Source organism: Pygocentrus nattereri, chromosome 10 (assembly GCF_015220715.1).
Source record: "Pygocentrus nattereri isolate fPygNat1 chromosome 10, fPygNat1.pri, whole genome shotgun sequence".
Classification (NCBI taxonomy): Eukaryota; Metazoa; Chordata; class Actinopteri; order Characiformes; family Serrasalmidae; genus Pygocentrus; species Pygocentrus nattereri.
In genome coordinates this window covers 30,121,662-30,147,254 of record NC_051220.1, presented here as the reverse complement: position 1 = coordinate 30,147,254, position 25,593 = coordinate 30,121,662, and the positions used below count along the sequence as shown (strand labels likewise).

Genomic DNA, 25,593 nt, shown 5'->3' with positions numbered 1-25,593 from the left:
GAACAATTGTTCCCAGACACTTTTCCAGGCTTTAGCAAACATGTTTTAAAAGAAATTGTAGTTATTAATGCTACAGTCTGTGCATTCTCAGCATGTTTTATATGTTGAAATACTTGCGATAAGTTTGATAACTCAGAATAAGAAAAGAATACAATTGTGTGTAAACGTTTTGGCGCCCCTGTAATTTTAGGTAACGTTGTTATTTTGGTAGCATTCCTCGTGACTTCCTGTTGTAAAGATCGTCACTGTTCAAATACAAACATGTATCTCCACCTTTGGGGATTTTTATTTTTCTACATCATTTGACCATGGCAGCTGTTCTTTACATGGTGTAAAAGTTTTCTGATGAATGGGCCAATAGAAATGTTCTAAAATCACTTGGAATGAAATCTCTTTACATTAACTTACATTGAAATTTAAGACAGTTTTTGCCCTCTCCTGTAAACTTACCAACATTGGAGATGTTTTTCTTTGGGGGTGGCATGGTGACGCCGTTGCCTCACAGCAAGAAGGGCCTGGGTTCAGTTCCCCAGTCAGATGACCAGGGACCTTTCTGTGTGTTCTCCCTGTGTCTACATGGGTTTCTTCCAGGTACTCTGGTTTGGACTCTTCCACAGTCCAAAGACATGCAGTCAGGCTGATTGGACATGCTAAATTGCCCCTAGGTCTGAGTGTGTCTGCCCTGCAGTGAACCGATGACCAGCCCAGGAAGCTTTCTGTCTTCCGCCCAATGACTGCTGGGATAGGTTTCAGCGACCCAGAGGGACAAGTGGTTTAGAATGTGTGTGTGTGTGTGTGTTTCTTTGGACAGTGACAAGACGAACCTTGTAGCTAAGATTCTTTTTTGAAATCTAGCTTGCTACATGCCTTATGTTAGAGAATCTATGTGTCTTTAAGATCAACAGAGGAAGCACTCAACTTTGTTCTTCTTTAGTAAAGACATCTCCCTTGTTAACATTGTGCCTTTTAAGTTGGCGTCTGCTTGGTCAGTTAGTAGCTGCTCAAGAATGATGAATATTTAGTGGTTCAAGAAGATGTGGTGGTGGAACGGGTGTCTTGTAGCCTGATGTTGGTGGGAAACTGACAGACATGAACGTGCTAAAACTGTTTTCAACAAGGTTGTTTTTTTTTTCTCCTTCTAAAGTGTTTGTGCGTAGATATGAGCTTGGCATTTTGTTCCTGCTAAATTATGGCCAGAAGTTCTCTTGCGGTCATGCTTGGAAAGGATGTGCTCTCATTCCATTAGGGCTCGAGCTAAGCACATTACACCATGCTTTATTTGTCTTATATTTGCATCTGCTGGTTTCTTTCAGGGAATTTCTTCAGCTAAAATTCTGAGTAAACTATCCTTCAGCTTATATTGAAGCAAAATGTGTGAATGGGTAAGTGGAATGTGCTTTGTAAGCTGATGTGTGGTATATTTCCAGTTTTCCTCCTGATCCCAGCACCCCAGGCCTGCTAATGAGTTTCTGTGGCACAGCATTCGCAACAAAGATTCAACCTGGTTTTTCTGCTAAATTATAATGATCATCAAGCGCAGCAGCTTCAAAGCCAGGGAAGTGAATGAGTGTGAGGATGCTCTCATGTGGTTCATCAGGATCATCCTGCGACAGGCTAAACACACGCTGCGTTATAAGGACAGTCTTTCCTTCAGCTGGCTTCACCGCAATGCACAGAAGCTACAGAGAGCATTGCACACATTCCACTCTAATTGTACACTTGTTGCCTTCAAAGGAAAGAAGCTGTAGTCTAGATTCAAGGAATCTGGGATACAACAATAAGCCACACATCCGTCCAGCCCAAACCCACAGGCTATTTAAAGATACAGTAGGCTGTACTTTTTTGCCACTAAATGAAGCACCCACCCTTCCGCTACGCTACATATTGGAAACAGATGCTGCTGGTTGTGATGCTCAGCTAAAATCTAAGGACTCTGGTTTTCTTTTCCTTTTTGTGTGAACCAACTAGCTGATTTACAAATGCATGAAGCATATGATGCAAAAACCAACATGAGAGTCAGTGATTGGTCGAGGTGAGATGCAGGCTCCAATCACTGACTGTGATACTGACATTTTATGTGAAGCTATACGTGAAGGTAAATCGTTGAAGGAAGTGTGTTGACTTTTAAGACCTTTTGAGATCACTTCTAGAGATGCTATTACCCACACACACACACACACACACACACACACACACACACACACACACACACACACACACACACACACACACACCTTCTAAGCTGCTTCTCCTTCTGGGTCGCAGGGGGGTGCTGGAGCCTATCCCAGCAAGCATTGGCGCTGTTACCTACAGAAAAGGAGAATTTCATTTCTATAAAATTCAATGGTTGAGATGTAAACAAAGTCATTCAGAAAAATAAAGCTGAAAAATTTAATTAGTAAGGTTGTACTTCTGGTACATGAAAAACATTAAAAATGATCACAGACCTATCACAAACCAATTTCTCAGGCATTATGCTATATATTCGTAACTCGTAATGTATTTCTATATTTCTATACATCTAATTACTCTGATGGAGCTTTCTAAATTCTACAGACGTCTGGTTCCGATTTCCACCAGGTGTCCAGTTCTGACTCTTAAGTTTCTCTAGAATTGAGCAATGCACATCAAAATACTCGGAATGACTCTAAATCTTGTTTATATCCTCATTTATTTGTTTAGAGATTATGAAAAAAAAAACACTGGAGAAATTTTGGAAAATTGGTGGAAGTCCCCCTTGAGTGGTTTTCTTCACTACAGTTTCAATGTACATACAGACATGAAGCACAAGTTGAAACATCTTGCTCTCAGCACTCATAGTTTCAAAGGTAGGATAAGGGGTCATGGCCTGACAACCTGGAGCAGGAATTGATAATTGACTCAAATGGAAACTGTACAACCCTATGTTAGCTCTAATTTTTTTTCCTCCCATTTAAGATGACAGTGAAAGATAAATTATTTCCCTTTCTGTGGCTCCACATTTGCAGTGTGTTTGATGTGCTTAGCTGTGTTGTGGGACTACTGTTCAGCCCGCCTCTGTAACTCAAGTAATTACTGCATCTGCTCCCCATTAAAAGACCTCCAACTTGATGTTTTGACAAGTTTATAGCCATTCAAACACAAGGATCTAAAAGGTTCATGGCAACATGTTTTGGCCAGCAAACAGCAGTCGCAAATTAGAGGGCAGCAGACAATTTGCTTATACATCGGTTAACTCAAATTTAATTTGAAGCATTGAAGAAAAATGTGCAGGGGGTATTTCTGGTGACTTGCTCAGAAACTTAGTGAAAAATGCTAAAAAAAAATCCCCATGAACTTCATCAGACTTGACCCGTAATTCATTCACCTTTTCATCGCTGCACTTCCCAAAAAACAGATTATAAAAGAACTAAAGTTTTTCAACAGGTAGCAGGCTGGCTAAAGACCAGCACATTCCGCAGCACAGTTTTCATATTTAGCCCCGTATGTTTCTGTAGAAAGGGGGATGAAAGGGAAGAATTGAATGGGAGGCAAGGATATAATCACTGCTGGCAGAGCAGCAAGTGATGCAACCCATTTTGAGGATTCACAGGCTGGCATGTGGAAACTTGTTCTATGCTAAAGTCAAGAAATAAGCATAGGAGAACAGAGCTATATGTTTTACTGGCAATTATGCATCAGAGCATACTGAAGACGTGGGCCTGTATCTGGCCTCTAGTATCCAGTACCGTCAGTTTATTCACAGTACTGCATAGATGATCTGTCATTCATTGCAATGTAATATATGGTAAAAGAGAGTCATGTTCACAATTTACACATGAAAAACATAAAAAAAACATAAAATAATTCGAACAAATCTGAATTTCTGAATGGTTTAAATGAGAGCTCTACATTTCTACACACTGCTCCGTTCTAGAGAATCCTACTGAGTCAGAATTGTGATGGTGATATAAACCTGACTTCCAAAGTGTTTAATGCCTCTAAAACAGGGGAAAGGGCAATATTAGAAAACCTCAACAAATCCGTGGGCCAGAGAATGCATGTTTGCATTTTTAATGCACATTTTGCTATAACCTACATTGGCCATTGCTTATTCACAATACAGCTTGGAGTAGACCTTAAAATATTACATGAATACTTGAAATATTCCAAGTTTAAATGTCCCCAGGACCCCAGTCTTTTAAATTTACTTATTTGCTTGAACTAGACTAGCTCAATTTCTGAGCTGCTGAGCTAATGTGAAGTGTTTATATTGGTTGAACTGAAGCTGAAATGCAGCTTGTGTGGTTGGTGATACGACTGGTGTGGAATTATGTAGAATTGAGGTGTAACCACTGTCCCACAGATTGTTGTTGGGATAGGAGAGTCGAGTGCACATTATGTTGCAGTGCATGCTGGGGACTGTAGTGCAGTTCATTGTGAAATGGGCTAATATTAACAGCAAATACTTTTGCTGGCTGGATTGTGACGAGAGCCTGATCTGGCCTGCGGACTTTGGATTTGACACATGGGCTCTCAAAGCTATCTCACAGAAAATGATTACTGGAGTGCCCACAGATGTATTACCTGATGCCTGAGACATTATTTTATGATAGATTTGAGATAAAGTTTTGGCCTAAAACATATATATCTTAACTGATTTATGGCAGAGAGTTACATCCAGGTGTTGTGAGGCAAAATAGTACCCAAAGGAAACCTCTCAATTCATCTTTTTTTTTTTAAACCATTGTCAACATTACATGTAAAAACTCAGGTTCAATGGTCATGCTGTAGATATCGCAACTGTCTATTGCAATTAGTCTCTGTTGTCACTGTAAAGAAAGTCAATCAGTACGTTTCTCTACAGTAGAGCATTTCATATCAAAGCACTCTGAACAACTTTGCTTACATCTTAACAACTGATAACATTTTTAAAAATCTGTGTAATTTTCCTTTAAGCTGTCCACTGCATACTGAAGGGTCTCTGACCCTTTGAATCAGTCAGTCGAGACAACTATGTCCAACACCGAGCTTCTTGACTTCAAAATGTTCTGCTGATGTCCAAACCTGCACTGACCTGGATTTCTCTGATGGAACAGTGTATGTACACCACCCCTTCACCACTTCGCACTATGACAGAATGCCTGTAATGAGTACAGTATTAAAATGGAGCAAGGGGAAGTACAGCTTTTTCAGTGGGTTCTGAACATGCAGCAGCTTGATCCATGCAAAACCACTGTACACACTGTGACAGCCCATCTGCACCACCGACCCCCTCCTTCCTCTACCTTCTTCTTTTCTCTCCGATTTCTACTGTATGAGAGGCAGGTGCCTGTGGCCTTAGGGCTTTGGGATGGCTGCCAGATTATTTTGTTTAGAAAGACAATAGGACTGGTGAGGTTTCAGATTACTGAGGATGCAAAATAAAACACCAAGCAGTCTGTGCAGCGGAGGCCGGGACTTCTTCCCACCGTATCCATAAAGAAAAACTATTAGACAAACAATACTGTTATTATGAAAGGTGTGTATGTTCCTAGCACATTGGTCACAGGTGGTTACATGAATAAAACTTCATACTCTGTTGATGCATGTCCGTCTGCCCTCCGCTAAGGAAGGAGACAAACCCACAGGGTTTCCAGAAGTTCATACCCTCCTCTATCCTTCTCTTCTTTACACTCTCACGAATCCACACAGTGTTGGTTTGGAAAGCTTCATTGAATGTCACATTAGGACTGAGATTATGAGAATCCAGCATTGAGTCAATGCATTGACGAACCTGTGATTGGAATTAAAGGTGTAAGAGGATTAACCTTATTTACCAGATAAAGCTGTTTAATTAAAGCTTTCCGTTTTGGACCTCTTTCACTTCAAAACATGTTCTTGCAAACAACCACACATTACAAGAAACTTTCAGTCAAAAGAGTTATTTTTTTTGGGTGGCAGAACAGGAATTAGATAACTGTTGCAAGTTATGACAATACAAATAAGCCACTTTGCTCTGAGTCACTGACTCTACTGAGGCTTTTGGAAAGGCTTTAAAGGATGTTCTGCAATACCCAAGATAAAATAGGCTGGCTTGATAAAGCATGCTTTATGCTGTGGTCATGAATAAGCATGTCCAATTGGTGCTAATGATAAAGACTGGCAGCCGTTTTCCTTTTTCCTTGGTGTATGTATTACAGTAAGCACAATGAAGGCAACATCAGACACTATTATTGGTGCCAGTTAAGAAGCCTACAGGATTCATTTGAACATCTAGTATGTAACTAAATTGCTTAATGATACATTCCAGAACTCATGAACATCATCTATCTATCTATCTATCTATCTATCTATCTATCTATCTAGCTGAAAAAACGTGTATCTCCAAATTGGTAACTTTACAGGAGAGGGAAACAAATACTTTACTTTTAAAGAAAGTCAATGTAACCAGACTTTTTCCAAGTAATTGTAGGCAGTTTCTTTTGGTCCATTTATCTTGAAATGTATAGACAATGCAAACAGCAGCAGACATTTTCAAATTATGTTAAAAACTGAAAAATAATACTAATGAATGAATTATTAATTACTTTGGTTACTCAGTTGAGAGATAGTTTTAGAACATTGAGCAATGCTGCCCTCTGTTGAGTTATTTAGTATTTCGTGGGGGGAAAAAAGATGAAAAAGAAGCTTGAGGAAAGAGGGATTATTTGACATCACTTTTTATGTTTATACAATTCATGACGTTCATACAGTTCATACAAAAAAATCTACCTAAAAGTCCTAACAGTAGATTAAACAAATTAAACAAATAAAACAACAATATTAGACTGAGTGATTTATTTATTGTGGAAAATGATCCAATATTACATATCTATGAGAGGCAAAAGTTCGTGAACCTTTGCTTTCAGTATCTGGTGTATATCCCTTGTGCAGGAATAACTGCAACTAAATGTTTCTGGTAACTGTTGATTAGTCCTGCACATTGGCTTAGAGGAATTTTAGCCCATTTCTAACTACAAAACAGCTTTAACTCTGTTATGTTGGTGGGTTTCCTCCCATAAACTGCTTGTTTCAGAACCTTCAACAACACGTCTATAGGATTAGGGTCAGGACTTTGACTTGGCCATTCCAAAACAGTAACTTTATTGTCCTTTAACCATTCTTTGGTGGTCCGACTTGAGTAATTAGGTTCGCTGGCTTCAGTTCTTGAGTTTCAGCTCAATAACAGATGTCCTGATATTTGTTCTTTAGAATTTACTGATATAATTCAGAGTTCACCGTTTCTTCAATGATGGCAAGCTGTCCTGGCCCAGATGCAGCAAAACAGTCCCAAACCATGATACTACCACCACCGTGTTTCAGAGATGGGATAAGGTTTTTATGCTGGAATGCAGTGTTTCTTTTCTCCAAACATAACACTTATCATATAAACCAAAAAGATCTATTTTGGTCTCATCTGTCCTGAAAACATTGTTTCAATAGCTTCTGGCTTGTCCATGTGATCTTTAGCAACCTGCAGATGGGCAGCAATGTTCTTTTTGCAGAGATGTATCTTTCTCCTTGCAACCCTGCCATGCACAGCACTGTTGTTCAGTGTTCTCCTGATGGTGGACTCATGGACATTAACATTAACCACTGCGAGACAGGCCTTTAGTTGCTTAGACGTTACCCTGGGTTTCTTTCCTCACAGACTATGACATGCCTTGCTCTTGGCAAGATCTTTGTTGGTTGACCACTCCTGGGGAGCGTAAGAGTGGTCTTGAATTTCCTCCATTTGTACACAATCTGTCTGACTGTGGTTTGGTGGAGTCTAAACTCTTTCGAGACGGTTTTGTAACATTTTCCAGCCTGATGAACATCAACAACTTAGAAATCTCCTTTGTTCATGCCATGATACACTTCCACAAACATGTATTGTGAAGATCAGACTGACAGATCCGTGTTCTTTAAATAAAACAGGGTGGTCACTCACACCTGATTGCCATCCCATTATTGAAAACACCTGACTCTAACTTCATCTTCAAATAATCTTCTAATCCTAAAGGTTCACATATTTTGACAGATATTCAATACTGGATCATTTTCCTCAATAAATAAACAACCAAGTCTAATATTTTGGTCTTATTTGTTTAATTTAGTTCTCTTTATCTACTACTAGGACCTGTGTGAAAATCTGAGGACGTTTTAAGTCAAATTTACAGAAAGAAAATTCTAAAGCATTCACCAACTTTTTTGCACCACTGTATGTGCATTTCAGAAAAAGTGAGGACTCTTACATTTACAAGATTGTACAACAACCGTTAAATGTAAAAACCTTAAAAATACAGCGTGGAACAAAGATCAGAGACCACCCTCATTTATTTAATTTCCAGTCTAAATGGCCAAAAAGTCAGGCAATTAAAATTCAAGAGATATCTTTGAGACTACAGATTTAGAGATTAGATATAAGATGAACTACTTGTATTAGGAAAGGAAAAGTCAAAGGAAAACAAGTGAAAAAAATGGACGTTCTAAAAATGGAGTTCAGAAAATTATTAAAACGCAAATGGGGCTTCCAACAACATTACACAACCTGGTAGACCACCAATACTGTCCCCATCAGATAAAATGCACTTAAAGCTTGCATCTTTGAGAGAGAGGAGAAAATCAAGCTCCACTCTTGCTTGAGATCTGAAAAAAGTCACAAGTAGTTCCATCTATCCATCCATTCCACTCCAATGTGCAGACCTCAGCATCTTTGAATGTGTTTGGGAATATTTAGCTTGTGAAAAGAAGATCTTCTTCTAAGCTTGAACCTTGGAAGTGTGGAAAATATCCCTGGAGATTTATTTAAAAAACTGAAAGCAAGTCTGCTATAAAGGATGGAAGCTGTAATAAAGACAAAAGGTGGACACACAAAATACTGGCAAAAAGTAAAGCAATGATATTAATTTTAGATGTTGAGGCTTCTGTTAAATACACATTTTTGCCTTTTTCCTATGCTAAAAATAATCTTGTACTTAATGGCTGTTTTGACTGCAAATCAATTAAATTGAAGGTAGTTTCTGACATGGTGCACGTTACTGCACATTCATGTCTTAAAATGCATGCAAAATTAAAGCTGTCAACATAATAGTTGCATTTAAGTGGAAGAGCTACACCAGTTCAGACACTGCTTATTATGGTTGGTTTATGTAAGTGCAGCTCCTCCTGCTGTCTTCTGGCAGTTATCTTTTAGCTGTGCATCTGTGTGATGACTATGAAAGACAGGAAGAATTTCAATGTCGTGCCTTTTGCTCATATAGACATCAGAGAAACTAAGTGCCTTAGTGAGTCACATAAATTCTGCCGTTACCTCCATTAAGCACTCTATCATTAGATTACTCAGGTACAAGGAAGGTCACGCATTACTGATGACTTACATAGATACCATCAACATAGTGAGGAACTATTACACACTGGTTTTGACAATGCAACATCAGAAGTTTTCAGGATATAAAACAGTGCTGAACAGTGTGTGTTTACTAACACGTTAGATCAGGTTGAAATCAGTTTAGACAGTTCATAATTGACGTTTCAAAGTTTAGTTGATTAGAAAGTAGCAATGGTCAGCAGAAGTTCATAGTTTACTTGCTTCATCAGTACAAACCATAGCACAAAGACTACCATAAAATAGCAAAAATATATGATAATATATAAAGTTAAAAAACTCATGATAGAGTGCGTATATTTTTAGTTTTACTGACATCCGATGTGTTGGAACAGACAAAAAGAAACCAGTAGTGCCTGATTTAAAAAAACAAAACAAAAAAAAAAAACTTAGAATCAAATACAACAAGTATGTTTCTATGTAATATGCAGTCTGTCTGTGTTCTTTAAGTACAGACTACATACTCAGAAAGACATATTGTGACATAATGTATCATAATAAAGATACATTTAGTCATACTGCCCAGTCCTGTGAGCAGCCATAATAACACTGATATAATTATAATGTAAAACTAGACACGTTGAACAACCTCTTACATGCATGCTTTATCCACATTCACATCCACATCCACTTTATCTGCATGTTTTCTCCAAAGACCCAGCCATTACGTCCTTATGGATGTGATGGACCTTCAGTTTTAGTTTGTTTTTTTCAGTTGTACAGTTGCAGTCGTAGGCAAAAGTTTAAATACCCCTGGTCAAATCAGGCTTTGTTGACTTTCTAAGGAAAATAAATGAACACCTCCTCTACAGCATAAGCCACATTTTATGTTAAATTCAGCAAATAAACAGTAATAATGCATCAACATGTGTAAATGTGTGCTCTCTGTAGAGGATGTGTTAAATTATTTTTACTTAGAAAATCAACAAAACATGCAATTTGACGAGGGATGTTTAAACTTTTGCACATGACTGTGACTATACAACTGCAAAAAAGCCCTCTAGGACTCATCATTTGTGCCCAAACTTGTATGAGAAAACAGTCGATTAAAGCAATAATCCACAAGAAGCTATGATTATAATGATTATACAGACTTAAAGCAATACATTTCGGCTATACCCGCAAAGTGTATTCCATAAATAACGCAATGTTTTTAGTAATTTGGTGCATTACTACAGAATTCAGTTGATTTGTGTATTGACTTCAAACATGGCTTAGCCAATCAGATTTTTGAGCTGGAATGATCCGAGTGAAACATAATGAAAAAAATGTTGCCTGTCCATAAATCTTTTTTTATGATGTCCCACAGTACATCGGTGTGTTCTCGTACTGAAATATTACCATTTTTGAAGAGATACGAGTTGGCTGCATTGTAGAAAACTCTTATCGAAGCAGGCTGTCAGTGAGAAATGCAGGAGTAGCCTGAGAGCAGATACTGAGCTGGGTGAGCGTGGTACAATTTCCCCTCCTGCACAACTGAGAACACTTACAGCATGACTCATACACTCACCCAGTCTAATGAACAGTTCTGCTGTCCACACACCCTGTCCTGTATTCACCGTGTGCATCATAAAACAAAACAACAGCAAGTTCAAAAAGCGAAACCAGTAATAATGGAATGCACCTGCCATATTAGACTGAGCACTGATCCAATATGAAATGACCATCACTCCACCAGAGGGCATAGAAATGTGTGTGTGTGTGTGTATATATATATATATATATATATATATATATATATATATATATATATTATATATATATATATATATATATATATATATATATATATATATATATATATATATATATATATATATACACACACACACACACACACACACATACATACATACATACAACCCCAATTCCAATGAAGTTGGGACGTTGTGTAAAACATCAAATTCAAAATAAGTGAATATTTGTAACAAAACAATGAAGTTTATCCGTTTGAACATTAAATTTCTTGTCTTTGTAGTGTATTCAATTGAATATAGGTTGAAAAGGATTTGCAAATCATTGTATTCTGTTTTTTTTATTTGTTTTACCCAATGTCCCAACTTCACTGGAATTGGGGTTGTACATATATATATACACATATATACACACACACCAGCCACTTTAATAGGTACACCTTGCTAGTAAAATGTTGGACCCCCTTTTGCCTTCAGAACTGCCTTAATTCTTCGTGGAATACTTTCAACAAGGTGGTGGAAACATTCCTCAGAGATTTTGGTTGGTTATTTATAGTTACTGTTGACTTTCTATCATCTCGAACCAGTTTGCCCATTCTCCTCTGACCTCTCACATCAACAAGGCATTTTCGTCCACACAACTATCCCCCATCGGGGTAAGCACCCTACACTATACCAATAAGAGTCCTGGGGCAAGATTCCTAACACTACCTTTGCCTACTTGTGTAAAATGTTCAACTTGTAAGTCGCTCTGGATAAGAGTGTCAGCCAAATGCCATAAATGTAAATGTAACTACTGCTCTTTTTTGGACTATTTTCTGTAAACCCTAGAGTTAGTTGTGTGTGAAAATCCCAGTAGATCAGCAGTTTCTGAAATACTCAGATCAGCCTGTCTGGCACCAACAACCATGCCACGTTCAAAGTCCCTTAAATCACCTTTCTTCCCCATTCTGATGCTCAGTTTGCACTTCAGCAAATTGGCTTGACCACCTCTACATGCCTAAATGCATTGAGTTGCGGCCATGTGATTGGCTGATTAGTTATTTGTGCTAACAAGCAATTGAACCTTGTACCTAATATTTTTTGTTAGGTATTAGGTATTGTACCTAATAAAGTGGCCAGTGAGTTGAGAGAGAGAGAGAGAGAGAGAGAGAGAGAGAGAGAGAGAGAATTTCTTCATCACACAGTGCCATTATCTTTAGCGTGTTATTAGAGAGTTCCTTCTTTTCTGTAACTTGACAGTTGCATTACCACACCCCACTGGCCCACCCCTCAGCATGGAAATTCCAGAAACTTTCTTTTTCCTCTCAGCATAAAACAGTTTCCTGTTCCAGCAGCTTTTTCTTCACACACCAGTTTCAAACCACCCTTCCAACCAGTGAGTTTGCAGCCATACCACTGTCACATATTTGAAATGCTGTTACGACACCTGCGTGTGTGAAATGTGCCTCTAAGCGATTACGTGGCCATAATATTAACAGGATCACTGAAAATCCATTTAATGTAAATCAGCTTACCTGAGGTCCAGCCTCTCTGTTGCGTGTTATGAAATGTCAGCTGACTGAATTATGTCACAGAAAGTAACTTCTTCAATGGCTTTGTGTAATAGTCACTAAACGAAAGTGCTCTTGCAAAACATTTTTGACTGGGCTGCCTTAAAACTGCACCTGAGATAAATCATAGCAAACTGCTAGAGGTGACCAGGATGGACCGATCATATGTTATTTCAACATTTCAGTAGAAAAGCTAAGGACATGCCTCTACTGCCAGCCTACCTTTTCCATTTAACTACGCTGCCACAGCGGATCCTCAATTTACACTCAACATCACATCAATATTGTCTGTTTGCCATTTACTCAACAATCCTGACTTGACAGCTGTCAACAGTCCCTGACAAAGATGGGTTATTTCATAAGTTTTATTATGGTAATTACGAACAGCCACCATGTATTCTTTTAATTAATTTATGAGTATCATTCCTTTCATATGCTAAAGGAAACTGCATTCCACCAAACTGTTAAAAATGTCATCAAACATTAACATGGCCCAATTTATTACTAAAATAAATTGATTTTGCACATAATCACCCTCAAGAAAGCTTCCATGATATTCTGACAAACCTCAAATGCTGACCATGTATTCATCAGAAATCTGGCAGGCCAGAAATTCAGAGAACTGCGCTGAATGGCTCTACAAATGGATACAGTGCCCCCTCATGGACAGAAAACAGAGTTACCAGCAATGTGACAAACCCCAGTCAGTGAGCCATCTACACTACATCTATACTAACAGCAATGATGCAACCATCCAAGCTTTCAAAGCATCTCCATAGATGGAACCCAAGAAAGCTCCAAGTGCAATGTCCGTCCCTGTGATGCCAACATTCGCGTTCACATCCCAGACTTTACAATGGCTAAAAGGAAGTTTGAAAGTCACACCACCAACCATTCCAAAAGCCACCCGCCTCACACCTCTTCCTCTTTCCAACTGTCACTACTACAATTAATCCTCCACCAATGTCATAAACCACTGCTGCTATAAAGGATGAAAAAGCAAGGCCTCAGTAGACGCAGAGGTTCACTGTGACTATGTCCCTTGCCCATTTGCAAAAAAATATGCTACTAGTTCTCCACTCAGTTGATGCCCAAGACATCAAACACACACAGCTCAGTGGTGTGTTCCCTACTCCACAGCTTTTAGGATCACAGTAGAACATGAACCTACTCAATTTTTCACTTTTACTGAGTGCCTTCAACACCTAAAATATGTATAATAAATCTTGGTAAATCTGACTACTGAAAACATAAAAACACCACAAACTGTCACGTGCATGTCCCCACATGTTAAACAGTATTTGTATTTTATGTTCTGGCCACATTATTGGCATAATAACTTCATGAATAATAAATAAAATATAGAAACTTTTTAACATCAGGATATTTTGAAGTATAACTGAAATTATTGTATTAAAAAAATCATGTCTTTTCAACTTTTTTTTAAAGAAAAGAAACAAAATATGGCATGGACAGTATTAATGGCACTGTTTCCTAATATTTTGCTGCATGCCTTTTAGCAGCAATGACAGCCTCCAAACATTTTGACATTCATGTTCAAGCTTTTTGCACCTGTCTGCTGGTAGTTTTCCTCACTCCTCCATTGAAAGCTTGTTTCAGTGTTGGATGTTTACAGGGTGTTTTTGCCCAATGGCAGATTTCACCTGTCTTCAATGGTGTTTACTGGGGTTAAGACCAAGACTCATTGCTGGCCAGTTTAAAACTGCAATTCTTTTGCAACCACTCTGTTGTGCTTTGGATCATTATCATGTTGGGGGATCCATGATCCTCAACCAAAACCTAGCTTCTTTGGCTTTCGACCCAGCAAGTCCTTCTTGGTTTAGCTTGTGGCTTATGGTACAGGTTGAAACCATCACTCCAGATTGTTCCAGGTCTGCCTTTAGCTCTCTGGATATTACACATGGTGTTTTTTCCATAGTTCGCACCAATGTTTGAAGACTTTTCTCACTGATTTTCCTCTTTAACCCACATTATTGACAGGTCGCTGAGCAATAAACTTCCTATTTACATTATGCACTGTTGAAACAGGGATGGCAAGGACTTTAGAGACAGCCTTGTACCCTTTACCATTCTTGAGCTTGGTGACAACAGCACTTCTGATGTTCTCAGATAGCTCTCTTGTCTTCAGCATTGTGAAAAAGGGATAAGGGAAAGTAAAGTGGCCTTTTTAAGCATTAAAACCATCATTTATTGGTTAATTTAAGTAATTTATCAGAGATTTGATGTTTTTTTCCCCCTCCAATTGTTTTTATTAAGTTTTTCATTTTTTTTATTTTTTACCCTTAGCTGTTGTATATTGAACGTGGCTGTATGTTGTCCAAAGATGTTTCACAATACATTTTTATTTTTGGAGATACTGTACTTTATGCATTTAAAATTCAGGGGTGCCAATAATGGTGGCCAAAACCAGTTTTAATTCAGGCCAGTGGAAATGAAGCAGGTGTTGTGCACAGTTCTAATGGTTTACATCCTGCCTACACAGAACTGCTTAAAACCATGGAATGTGTACTTTGACTTGTCTTCTACATTTCCAGCAACCACAAAAACTCTTTGGACAAAATCCTGCATTCCCATTTTTCTCCTGAAAAGTTTAACATTTGGAAATACAAAGTTTTGATCAGACAGCGGCGATTTCCATGCCACAATACATCTTACCATCTTAGAAATCACAGTGAATGCTACAGGTGAGGTTGATTCAAATTCAGTTTTAATCAAAAAAATTGTGGTGGTGATTGAAAGACATTTTAAAAAAAAACATTCCACACAGGCCATGTACTGGCTGTTTCTATTAGACAGTTGCTGTGCACGGTGGTATCAAAATAGTTTGATTCAGTTGCTGTACACTAAAATATTTCATTTACAAAGAAAATAGGATCTCCAGTATGTACAGACTGCTTCGTCAAATGATTTCCAGCCATCTGGTTACACTGATGACAAAACTATTTTGTGTTGTTCAGTACTTCAACAGTTTTCCTACCATAATGATAGTAGCTGTAACCAGATGCTGCAGTTGTCAGTGCAGTGACATACCTGTAAACAACAAAAGGCATTTTACATAATAAACTCATACAGATTTAGTCTATGCAAAGATTTAATGTTGTACTATGTTTTAATAATGTATTTATATAGCTTCCTTACCACAGTGACTGCAGCAGAACACTGTCAGTGTAGTGAAATATTGGGGATGCAAGTGATGCAGCTACCAATAACAACTGGATAGCAGTGTTGACCTAGAACACAAACAGAGATTTATTTAATCATCTGTCAAACTGTAATGATATAATAAATACAATCTGGAGTCTATGTGGCCTAAATTCGTAAGCATTAATTTGATTAGTTTGCTTGAGTAATGTCAATTAAACACTGCACTTATATGCTACTGGTAAGAATCTACTAAAGAGATGCACCAAAGAGTGTAGGTGTATCAAAGAAGTAGGTGTATCAAAGAAATATGGAGAGTAAAATGTATCAGAAACACTATGGTTTTAATTCTAAATTATCAAACAGAAACATCACAAAATAAGTTGAATACTGCACCTTGCTAATAAGAGTTGGTTTAAGCTGCGCTGTGGTGTAGCACGGGTTGAAAAACTTGCTTAGAGTTACCTGTTAAGAGAAACACTTTTGTTGTCAAGTCAATTATGAAATTACTGTTTTATCATGTTGAAATATTTTGTTTCAAGTAACCAAAAGTAACCAAATAACCAAAATTGAGCAGTCATGGGCTGGAGGTAAGGGCACTGGCCCTGTGACCGGAAAGTTGCTGGTTCGATCCCCAGCGCCGACAGTCCATGACTGAGGTGTCCTTGAGCAAGACACCTAACCCCCAATTGCTCCCCGGGCGCCATGGATAGGGCTGCCCACTGCTCCGGGCAAGTGTGCTCACTGCCCCCTAGTGTGTGTGTGTATTCACTAGCATGTATGTGGTGTTTATCTTCACGGATGGGTTAATTGTGGAGGAGGAATTTCCCCATTTGTGGGATTATAGAAGTATCACTCAAGTTGTGGTATACTGCAACAAAATCAGTTTGGAGATAAAGCCAGAGAGGCCAGGTTGAGATGGTTTGGACATGTGTTGAGGAGGAATAGTGGATATATTGGTCAAAGAATGTTGGAGATAGTTGAAGAGGTAGACCTAGAGAAGGTTTATGGATGTAGTGAAGGTGGACATGGAGATGGTGTAAAAGTAGAGGAGGCAGTGGATAGGGCAAGATGGAGGCAGATGATCTGCTGTGGCGACCCCTAAAGGGAGCAGCCGAAAGAAGAAGAAGACGACTTACTGGGGGAGGAACAGTCTTGTAGCGGACATAGAACACTGCAGCAATCAGAGCTATATCCCTGGATATCACCAGTGCCGTGAGAGGAACTACAGAAGAAATAGTTGGGGAGAAAAAAAAGTGTTCTGAGTAAATAAGTGTTAGATGGGTCTTTTTACTGCCTTTTTATGTTTTTGGTCTTCTAATACCCTTTTCAAGCAAACTACAGTGAGAGACCAAAGAGTACCAGCTATTTTAATGGTCACAGAGCAAGCATTTTGGGGGTTGGGGGGGGGGCTGAGGAGGGTGCAGCAGATTTACAGTCATATGCAGGCAGAGACGGTTGAACACGCTCCTACAGTCAATTTAAACGTTCTGTTGATTTTTTTTAAAGCAGAACACATTCTCTTCTTGGAACAAACTTAAATATGACATTTGTCTGCTAATTTCAATGCACAGTTTCGATTTATTTTTTGTTAGTCATACTGGGCATAACACATAAAATGTGCCATAACTTTCACATAGCTACATTTCCCCCTAATAAAATAAAATTAATAATAATAATCATAATAATAATAATTATTATGATTATTATTATTAAATCTATTTTAATAGTCCACTTTTCATACAGCTCAAACTGCTTTACAGACAGGCACCTATGTTTTACAGTAACAGACAAATGACAGATTAAGTTAAAAAGCAAAGAGACAGAGTTTGTATTTTATGGTAGGTATTTGTAGAACAATATCTGCAGATCCAAGATCACATATAGGAACACAAACAGACACACTGTGATGTAAGTGGGTGTTTGAGGGTCATTCAGAGACATACTTAGAAAATGATACAGGTAGCCAGTGCAGATCTTTAAAATGGGAGTGATATGATTTCTTTTTTTAAATTTTTGTTAGGAACCGTGCTGCTGCATTTTGTATGAGTTGTAGAGGATGTATTGTTTTCTTAGGAAGTCCAGTAAGAAGAGTGTTATAGTAAACAATTTGCCTTGTAGCAAAGGCAAAACTTTAGTAATGCTTTTCAAATAATTGAAAGCTACTTTAGTGACTGTTTACATGCAGGTTAAAACAGCTCAGAATCCAAGATCACACCCAGGTTTCTTATACACAGCTAAAAACTGAGCTTCTCATTAAGCATTTTTCTCTGAATTGGTACCAACTATCAGTATTTCAGTTTTTTGTTAAGAAATTTTGTGAAAAATGTGACACATGGTCACCAGTATAGCTATGAAAATTTCTATTATGTTTCCTACTGACATTACCTAAAGGTAACATGTACAAAGAGAAGAGCAAGGGCCCTAAAACTGTACCCTTGAGAATTCTCTTTGATGAATGATTTTGCAGTGAAAGCAAGAACTGTCCATGCACTAAATACGATTTACACCATTCTAAAACTGTACCCGAGATGCCGACCCAATGCTCGAGACAGTGTATTAGAATCAACGGTATCAAGATCCAATAAAAACAAAATAGACTAATTTTCTGCATCAGTGCTGAGCCTGAAGTCATTCACAACACAAACCAATGCTGTCTCAGTACTATGGTTATAATGAAAACCTGACTGAAACTTCTTATATAACTTGTTTGATATTAGATATACATTTAATTGTTTCAAGCTAATTGTTTCAAAAACTTGTATTTAAAAGGAAGATTAAAAATTGATCTAAAATTATTTAGTACAGAAGGATTCATGCTATTCTTTTTCAGGAGGGGCTTCACCAGGGCAGTTTTAAAAGCATTTGGAAAAGCACCTTTAACAGAGAACAGCTTACACCAGTTAAGACATCATTTTGAACACAAGAAGCATTGCGAGGAATAAAGTAGAAGAAGGTAAGGATCATATGTGGATAAATTTGCTTATAATGTTTGATAACTCCTGATGTTTGATAACAGATAAAGATGTCATCACTGATGTAGGTGGCTTATCGGGAAGTTTATAGGAACTTTTTTCAGTCGGTTGACCTATTTTTTCCATTTCATGTTGAAAATGAATTGCAAACTCTTCATCCACCAGATGACCTGACAAAGTAAGGACTTATGGTCAATCTACAGTGGAAAAAAGGACTTCAGTATTATTTTTTACACTAGAGAGGTACGACTGACTGTATATTTCCATGGGTCCAGAGGAGTGGATGTTCCTATAGGCCTTGGCGGACCTGAAACTGTAGTACACAACTTGTCCCTGGCTGCTTCCAAACGTTTTATGCTTGTGGAGCTCAATCTGCCACTGTAGGAGAGCTGATCTACAACCCCAATGCCAATGAAGTTGGGACGTTGTGTAAGACATGAATAAAAACAGAATACAATGATTTGAAAATCCTTTTCAATCTATATTCAATTGAATACACTACAAAGCAAGATATTTAATGTTCAAACAGATAAACTTTGTTGTTTTTTGCAAATATTGACTCATTTTGAATTTGATGCCTGCAACATGTTGCAAAGAAGTTGGGACAGGGGCATGTTTACCACTGTGTTACATCACCTTTCCTTTTAACACTCAATAAGCGTTTGGGAACTGAGGACACTAATTGTTGAAGCTTTGTAGGTGGAATTCTTTCCCATTCCTGCTTGATGTACAACTTCAGTTGCTCAACAGTCCGGGGTCTCCGTTGTCGTATTTTGCGGTTCATAATGCGCCACACATTTTCAATAGGAGACAGGTCTGGACTGCAGGCAGGCCAGTCTAGTACGCGCAGTCTAGTACCTTTTGGCATTGTGGCATTGTCTTGCTGAAATAAGCAGGGACGTCCCTGAAAAAGACGCTGCTTGGATGGCAGCATATGTTACTCCAAAACCTGTATGTACCATTCAGCATTAATGGTGCCTTCACAGACGCGCAAGTTGCCCATGCCATGGGCACTAACACACCCCCCACACCATCAGACGTACTGGCTTTTGAACTTTGTGCTGATAACAATCCGGACAGTCCTTTTCTTCTTTGGCCCGGAGGACATGACGTCTATGATTTCCAAAAACAATTTGAAATGTGGATTCGTCAGACCACAGGACACTTTCCCACTTTGCATCAGTCCATCTCAGATGAGCTCGGGCCCAAAGAAGCCGGCGGCGTTTCTGGGTGTTGTTGATACATGGCTTTCGCTTTGCATGGCAGAGTTTTACCTTGCACTTGTAGACGGAGCGACGAACTGTGTTCACTGACAGTGGTTTTCTGAAGTGTTCCTGAGCCCATGTGGTAATATCCATTACAGAATGATGTCAGTTTTTAATGCAGTGCTGCCTGAGGGATCGAAGGTCACGGGCATTCAATGTTGTTTTTCTGCCTTGCCGCTTACTTGCAGAGATTTCTCCAGATTCTCTGAATCTTTTGATGATATTGTGGACTGTAGATGATGAAATCCCTAAATTCCTTGCAATTGCACGTTTAGAAACGTTGTTGTTCTTAAACTGTTGGCTCACGTAGTTGTTGACAAAGTGGTGAACCTCACCCCATCCCTGCTTGTGAACGACTGAGCCTTTCAGGGATGCTCCCTTTATACCCAAACACACACCTGTGCTGACACTCACCTGTGTCCAATTAACCTGTTCACCTGTGGAATGTTCCAAACAGGTGTTTTTTGAGCATTCCTCAACTTTCCCAGTCTTCTGTTGCCCCTGTCCCAACTTCTTTGGAACGTGTTGCAGGCATCAAATTCAATATGAGTGAATATTTGCAAAAAACTAAGTTTATCCAATTGAACATTAAATATCTTGTCTTTGTAGTGTATTCAATTGAATATAGGTTGAAAAGGATTAGCAAATCATTGTATTCTGTTTTTATTGATGTCTTACACAATGTCCCAACTTCATTGGAATTGGGGTTGTACCAATCCAGCAGATGTAGCTCTCTGCTCAGCGTCCAGGCTCACGTTTCATGGCGACCTCCAATTTCTCAAAATCAACAAAACACTGGGCCTCATTCACAAAGGGTTCTTAAGAAATTTCTTCATGAAACTCACACAGCTTTATTGAAGACTGAAATTCACCAAAGTTTTGTTATTTACAATTTGTTATCAGGTTAGAACGTAATCTCTGCACACTTAAGGCATGAACAACTGTGTGGTTTAAGAACATGTCATGGCTCTGAGGTTGACTTTTATCTTAGGACCTTTCTCAAGAATAAATTTAAGAAATAACATTTATTTAACTGGGGCACATGACTGTATTTTTGTAGCCAATGGCACTAGTGCCAAGTTGCTGCAGAACCCTCTACTTCACACATTATGACAGGAATATGCAATTCACTTTTCTTGCATAAAAAGTCTTTGGTTTTTTTAAATTTTTTTGGACCCATTTATTAAATGTGAGATTGGTGATAACATTATCAGAAGGCACTGTTAAAGAGCGCTGCAGTGACAGCTGAACACAACACCTCTACATCCTTTAAGAGCCACTTGTGATATTTTCATTTTGGTCAGCAAACACTGGGGATGCAAAACGCATCGTCTTATAGCTTTCATGACACTGGCACTACGAGTTTTCTGTTTTTATGTTTGTGCGAGCACGTTTTGTTTTGAGTGTTCAACTGAAGTGAACTTTCTGAGGTCAGATGATTTCTATCTGATCATTCCTCTTTGGTAAATCTATAACTTGAAAGCAGTAATTCACTTTAACACATGGCCTTTATGGGCAAAATAAAACTAAAAATAAAGCAGTATAAAAATGAATAAACAACAAAAAGCTGGTAAAAAGCAGCTGGTGGAAGCGCAATTAAAATAAAATAAATTCTTCTGTCACGCACTGTAGTTCATTAAGAGTAGCTGTAGTTATCAAGAAACATAACAGCCAAAGATTATTCCATGAACAGTGCTATGTTTAGTTAATAACTTGGTGACTACCTACGAATATTGAATTAAGTGGCATAAATCTAAAGAACTGACTTGTAAGAAACAGGACACATTTTTTGTACCTGCACTCAGAAAAATACCATTTTGTGTTTTAACTAAGAGCAGGTCTCTGAAATCAGCAGTACAATTTTAGAGCAACATCACTTAACACATCCTCTACCAGGAACAAACTTAAACTTGGCATTTTGCGGTGGTTGGTTAGTGTAGTGGTTAACATCTTTGCCTTTCACACTGTAGACTGGGGTTCAATCCCCCACCAGGGCAAGCACCCTACACTATACCAATAAGAGTCCTTGGGCAAGACTCCTAACACTACCTTGGCCTACCTGTGTAAAAATGATCAAATTGTAAAGTCGCTCTGGATAAGAGTATCAGCCAAATACCATAAATGTAAATGTAAATTTTGTAGTGTACAAGTTCTGTTTATTTTGCGTTTATAATATTGGAAAAAAATTAATATAATATCTAAATGTGCCATCATTTTTGCAGAGGTCATTTTTCATATTAACTCTCTACTGCACAAATTATGACAGGAATATGCAATTCACTTTTCTCGCATAAAAAGGTCCTTGATTTTTAATTGTTTTTTTGGACCCACTTATTAAATTCAAAAACATAAAAAAAAGATACTAATGTGTGCAGGGGTCATTTTGGGCTATGGTGCCTTGAGGTAACATTGTGCGGCATTAGGAAGAAATGATATAGAGCCATGTTCCTTTAAGTGGTAAGATCTGGCTTGTGACTGCCTAAATCCAATCAACTGTCATACATCGTTGCTTCCAGGCAACAAACATATTTCTGCAAATTCTCATAACAAAAAAAAATATTCCGGCTATTAAAAAAAGAGGTTTAAATGTGCCCATTATAGTACAAGACAGTATGACCAAGAACATGCTTTTTATTGTCTTACTCAATCCCTTTATTTTATTGACTTACCCAATGTTCCCTTTATTGAAAATGAGTTTGTTGCCCTCAGGCAACATTGTGCATATTTTATTTTTTCATTAATATGTTAAATTCAGCAATTAACAGTGCTTGTATATTAAAATGTAATAATTTTTTTTTCAGTTTTCATACCTAGTTTTTTTTGCTCATGTCCAAACCAGAGTTTTTGTAACACTGTACCCTTTTCATTTGGTTTGATGGTTTCACACTGCAATGGCTAAAATACACCAAATAATATATGCCCAAGTGTATTTATTGCTCAGACATTTTGTAGCAATACAAGTGCTTGGTTACCCTCATATGTGTTGCTTGTGTGTTAAAGTGCTGGGTTGTGGGCTGGTTGGTTGGGTCTAGTGTCTACTATATGTGTGAGATGTGTGGTTAGAGACGACACACATATTGCAGTCAAAGCAATGCTAATAAACCTAATTGATACCTGCTTCTTTATTATTAAGTTTGTACCATTTGGTTGTAACCAATCAGATTGCTGACAATACTTTGTGATCCATGTGCCATAATTAAAGGCATTTCTTTGTTGTTATTTTATTTTGTCTGCCACTATTAGCAGCAGTGTGTCCATCAAGAGTCAGGCGTTAAAACAGGCAGATTATGCAGACTAGTGTGATGGCGATACTGGCTCTTAAAAGCAGCACTGGTATCAGCGATGGGGATAACAATACTTAGGACCGATTCCACAAAGCAACTTCTGACAAGCATGTGCACAAAGATTTTCCCAAAATAGAATATTTAAAAAAAGTGTAAGTGTGTAAACATCAGGACTTATAATTTAGTTAGAGTTAGTATTAGTATTACTACTCTGTATCAGCCGCTAAGGATCAGCTATCGCAAGGGAATAAAAAGGTATTGGTCCACTCTCAATACAGACAGTCCTAGATTTGCTGCTAGAAAAAAAAAGCATGTTTGTATGTTAAATTTCCAGGTTTGGTGTGGAAGATCACAAAAATGCGCTCTCACCAGCCGCAAACCAAGCCAGCATTATTTTGTAAGCAAACAGAGGCCTGTGTTTTTTGGCAGACCCCAGTTCACCTGTTTAGGGAGGACCAGAGTCTGGGTGGAACGTTCACACCTGTCAACACAGACCGAACTAAAGACAGTGTGAGAGACAGGTCCACGCCAAATGAGAAAAGTGTGACAGCACCCAAGGACAATCAACAAAACATGCAATTTGACCAGGGACACCCAAACTTCTGCATATGACTGTAAGTATGTAAGTGAGCATTTATACATATTTTAACCAGTTAAGGTGATGTCAAGGTGATGCATGACATTTTACTGTTGCTGTTACTTTGAATAAATAAAAGACAGCATTATGACTGCATTCTAACCTGGGATGAGCTGTGCACATGTCAGACTGATGTACAGCACACTAATAAGAATCTTATCGGCCAGTGGATCCAGAGCACTGCCCAAAGCCGACTTCTGGTTTGGCCAGTTTCGAGCGATGTATCCATCTAGCTGTGTGTTGTGAGAGATTAGGAAGTTAGGAACATCATAAAATAAGACCGTTCTACTTAAATAGCAAAGTTTGAACTAAAAAATAGCTACAAAATGATCTCAAAGCCATTTAAACTCACTAAGTCAGTAGCTCCTGCCAAAACAAACAGTCCAAGAGATATATGGAAGTACTGTTCCATAATCAAGTAACCCAGGACAGGAGACAGCACAATTCTAGCCATGCAGAGGAAGTTGGGGATTGTCCATGGATTCTCATACTGCAAAAAACAATGAAAACAACATGAACACACTGCTGAATTAATACCAAAGTCAACGAAAACCCTGCAGGACATAAAAACAGTAAACATCCACATACCAGCTCTTTAAACTTGCCCTCGTTTGACGGAGTAAAAGATGAGGCACGTTGGGTGGCTTCTTTTTCCCTTGTTTCCTGTTCAGGAGGTTTCTGGACTTGGTTTCCAGGTGTAGTACAATATCCTTTAGATCCCGAGAGAGCTCCTGTATCGACCCTGTCACTTAAAACCCGAGTCAAGGTGTACAGCTGCGCGTTGAAGGTCCAGTTCCGAAGCTTTACAGAGTGATTTGTTCTCACAGCCATTTTCATACATTCTGAACCGAGCTGCACAGCTCGACACAAACTGGCCTGCTCGTGTACACGAAGTGCTGAAGTGAGGTGCACGCACATGGGCCGAGGTCCAGCAGAGCAAAACTTGGTTTTTGGTCTCTGAAGAGACCTTGTCTCCGTTCTAGGACGCAATTTGTGACTCCAAACTCCAACTGTTCGTGCCCACTCCCAGCCATGCTGGTGCCTGCTGGTCACAACATTAGAGACACTAAGCCGAGCTACGTGCCCTCTCGCACAACTTAGCAAGTTATGACTGCAAACTGCTAACATCGTCTCTGCTACCGCCCTTCAACCAGCTTATCTTACCGATTAGTCCTGCTCGACCCTACTTGGCTTCATTCCTCATCTCGCAGACACATATTTAAGTTAGTCTTTCTGTGTTTGCATTCTGCCCGTAACACAGCACACATTTCACTCAACGTGCTTCTTCACCTTCCCTCTAACTGCTGCTGCTCCAGGAACCGCTTTGCGACAGCCGTCAGCACCGAGGGACCGGCAGACTACTTTAAAGCTCAGTTAAAGGCTTTAAAACAAAGGAAAAGTGCTCTTAAATATAAACGCATACATTCACAGCCATTCCGCTTTAGCAGGACTGTAACGTGCTTTATTCCCTTAAAATGATTAAAAATTCTCGCGCATGCGCACACCTGTTTCATGCTTTAGGTCAGCGATTGACACATTTAAAGACACAGTGTACCTCTACCGGCCTTAAAGGGCCAGACCACTGACTCAAAGGACTGAAGCCCATTCCCATTACGTGAAAACAATGACTTATTATTACAAAATAATTACTTACCTTCTTAATACGAACTTTAA

General features: G+C 38.7%; 1 protein-coding gene across 3 annotated transcripts; it reads right to left on the bottom strand.

Annotated features, from left to right (window-relative positions):
- Positions 1 to 15,302: 15,302 nt before the first annotated feature.
- Positions 15,303 to 25,409, bottom strand: crls1 (cardiolipin synthase 1). Of its 3 annotated transcripts, none has more exons than XM_017686950.2 (8): positions 25,084 to 25,409; positions 24,508 to 24,964; positions 24,272 to 24,409; positions 24,023 to 24,152; positions 16,898 to 16,983; positions 16,155 to 16,223; positions 15,756 to 15,847; positions 15,303 to 15,647 (listed from the first exon to the last, which is right to left on the bottom strand). In XM_017686950.2, exons 2-8 carry the CDS (start codon positions 24,835 to 24,837, stop codon positions 15,557 to 15,559), a joined length of 936 nt encoding a protein of 311 aa, XP_017542439.1. In that variant the 5' UTR covers positions 24,838 to 24,964; positions 25,084 to 25,409; the 3' UTR covers positions 15,303 to 15,556. The 3 variants fall into 3 exon arrangements, with proteins under 3 accessions (XP_017542439.1, XP_017542440.1, XP_017542438.1); XM_017686951.2 differs by having other exon boundaries at positions 24,508 to 24,961; XM_017686949.2 differs by having other exon boundaries at positions 24,508 to 25,409.
- Positions 25,410 to 25,593: the final 184 nt, after the last annotated feature.

Bases quoted from the DNA above. Each gene is read 5' to 3' on its own strand.
- crls1 (XM_017686949.2), bottom strand. From the start codon at position 25,047: ATGTTAGCAGTTTGCAGTCATAACTTGCTAAGTTGTGCGAGAGGGCAC. The intron at 24,153-24,271 runs GTGAGTTTAAAT...CACAACACACAG, and splicing joins TGGCAGGAGCTACTGACTTA to CTAGATGGATACATCGCTCG. The intron at 16,984-24,022 runs GTTAGAATGCAG...TTTCTTCTGTAG, and splicing joins ATGTGCACAGCTCATCCCAG to TTCCTCTCACGGCACTGGTG.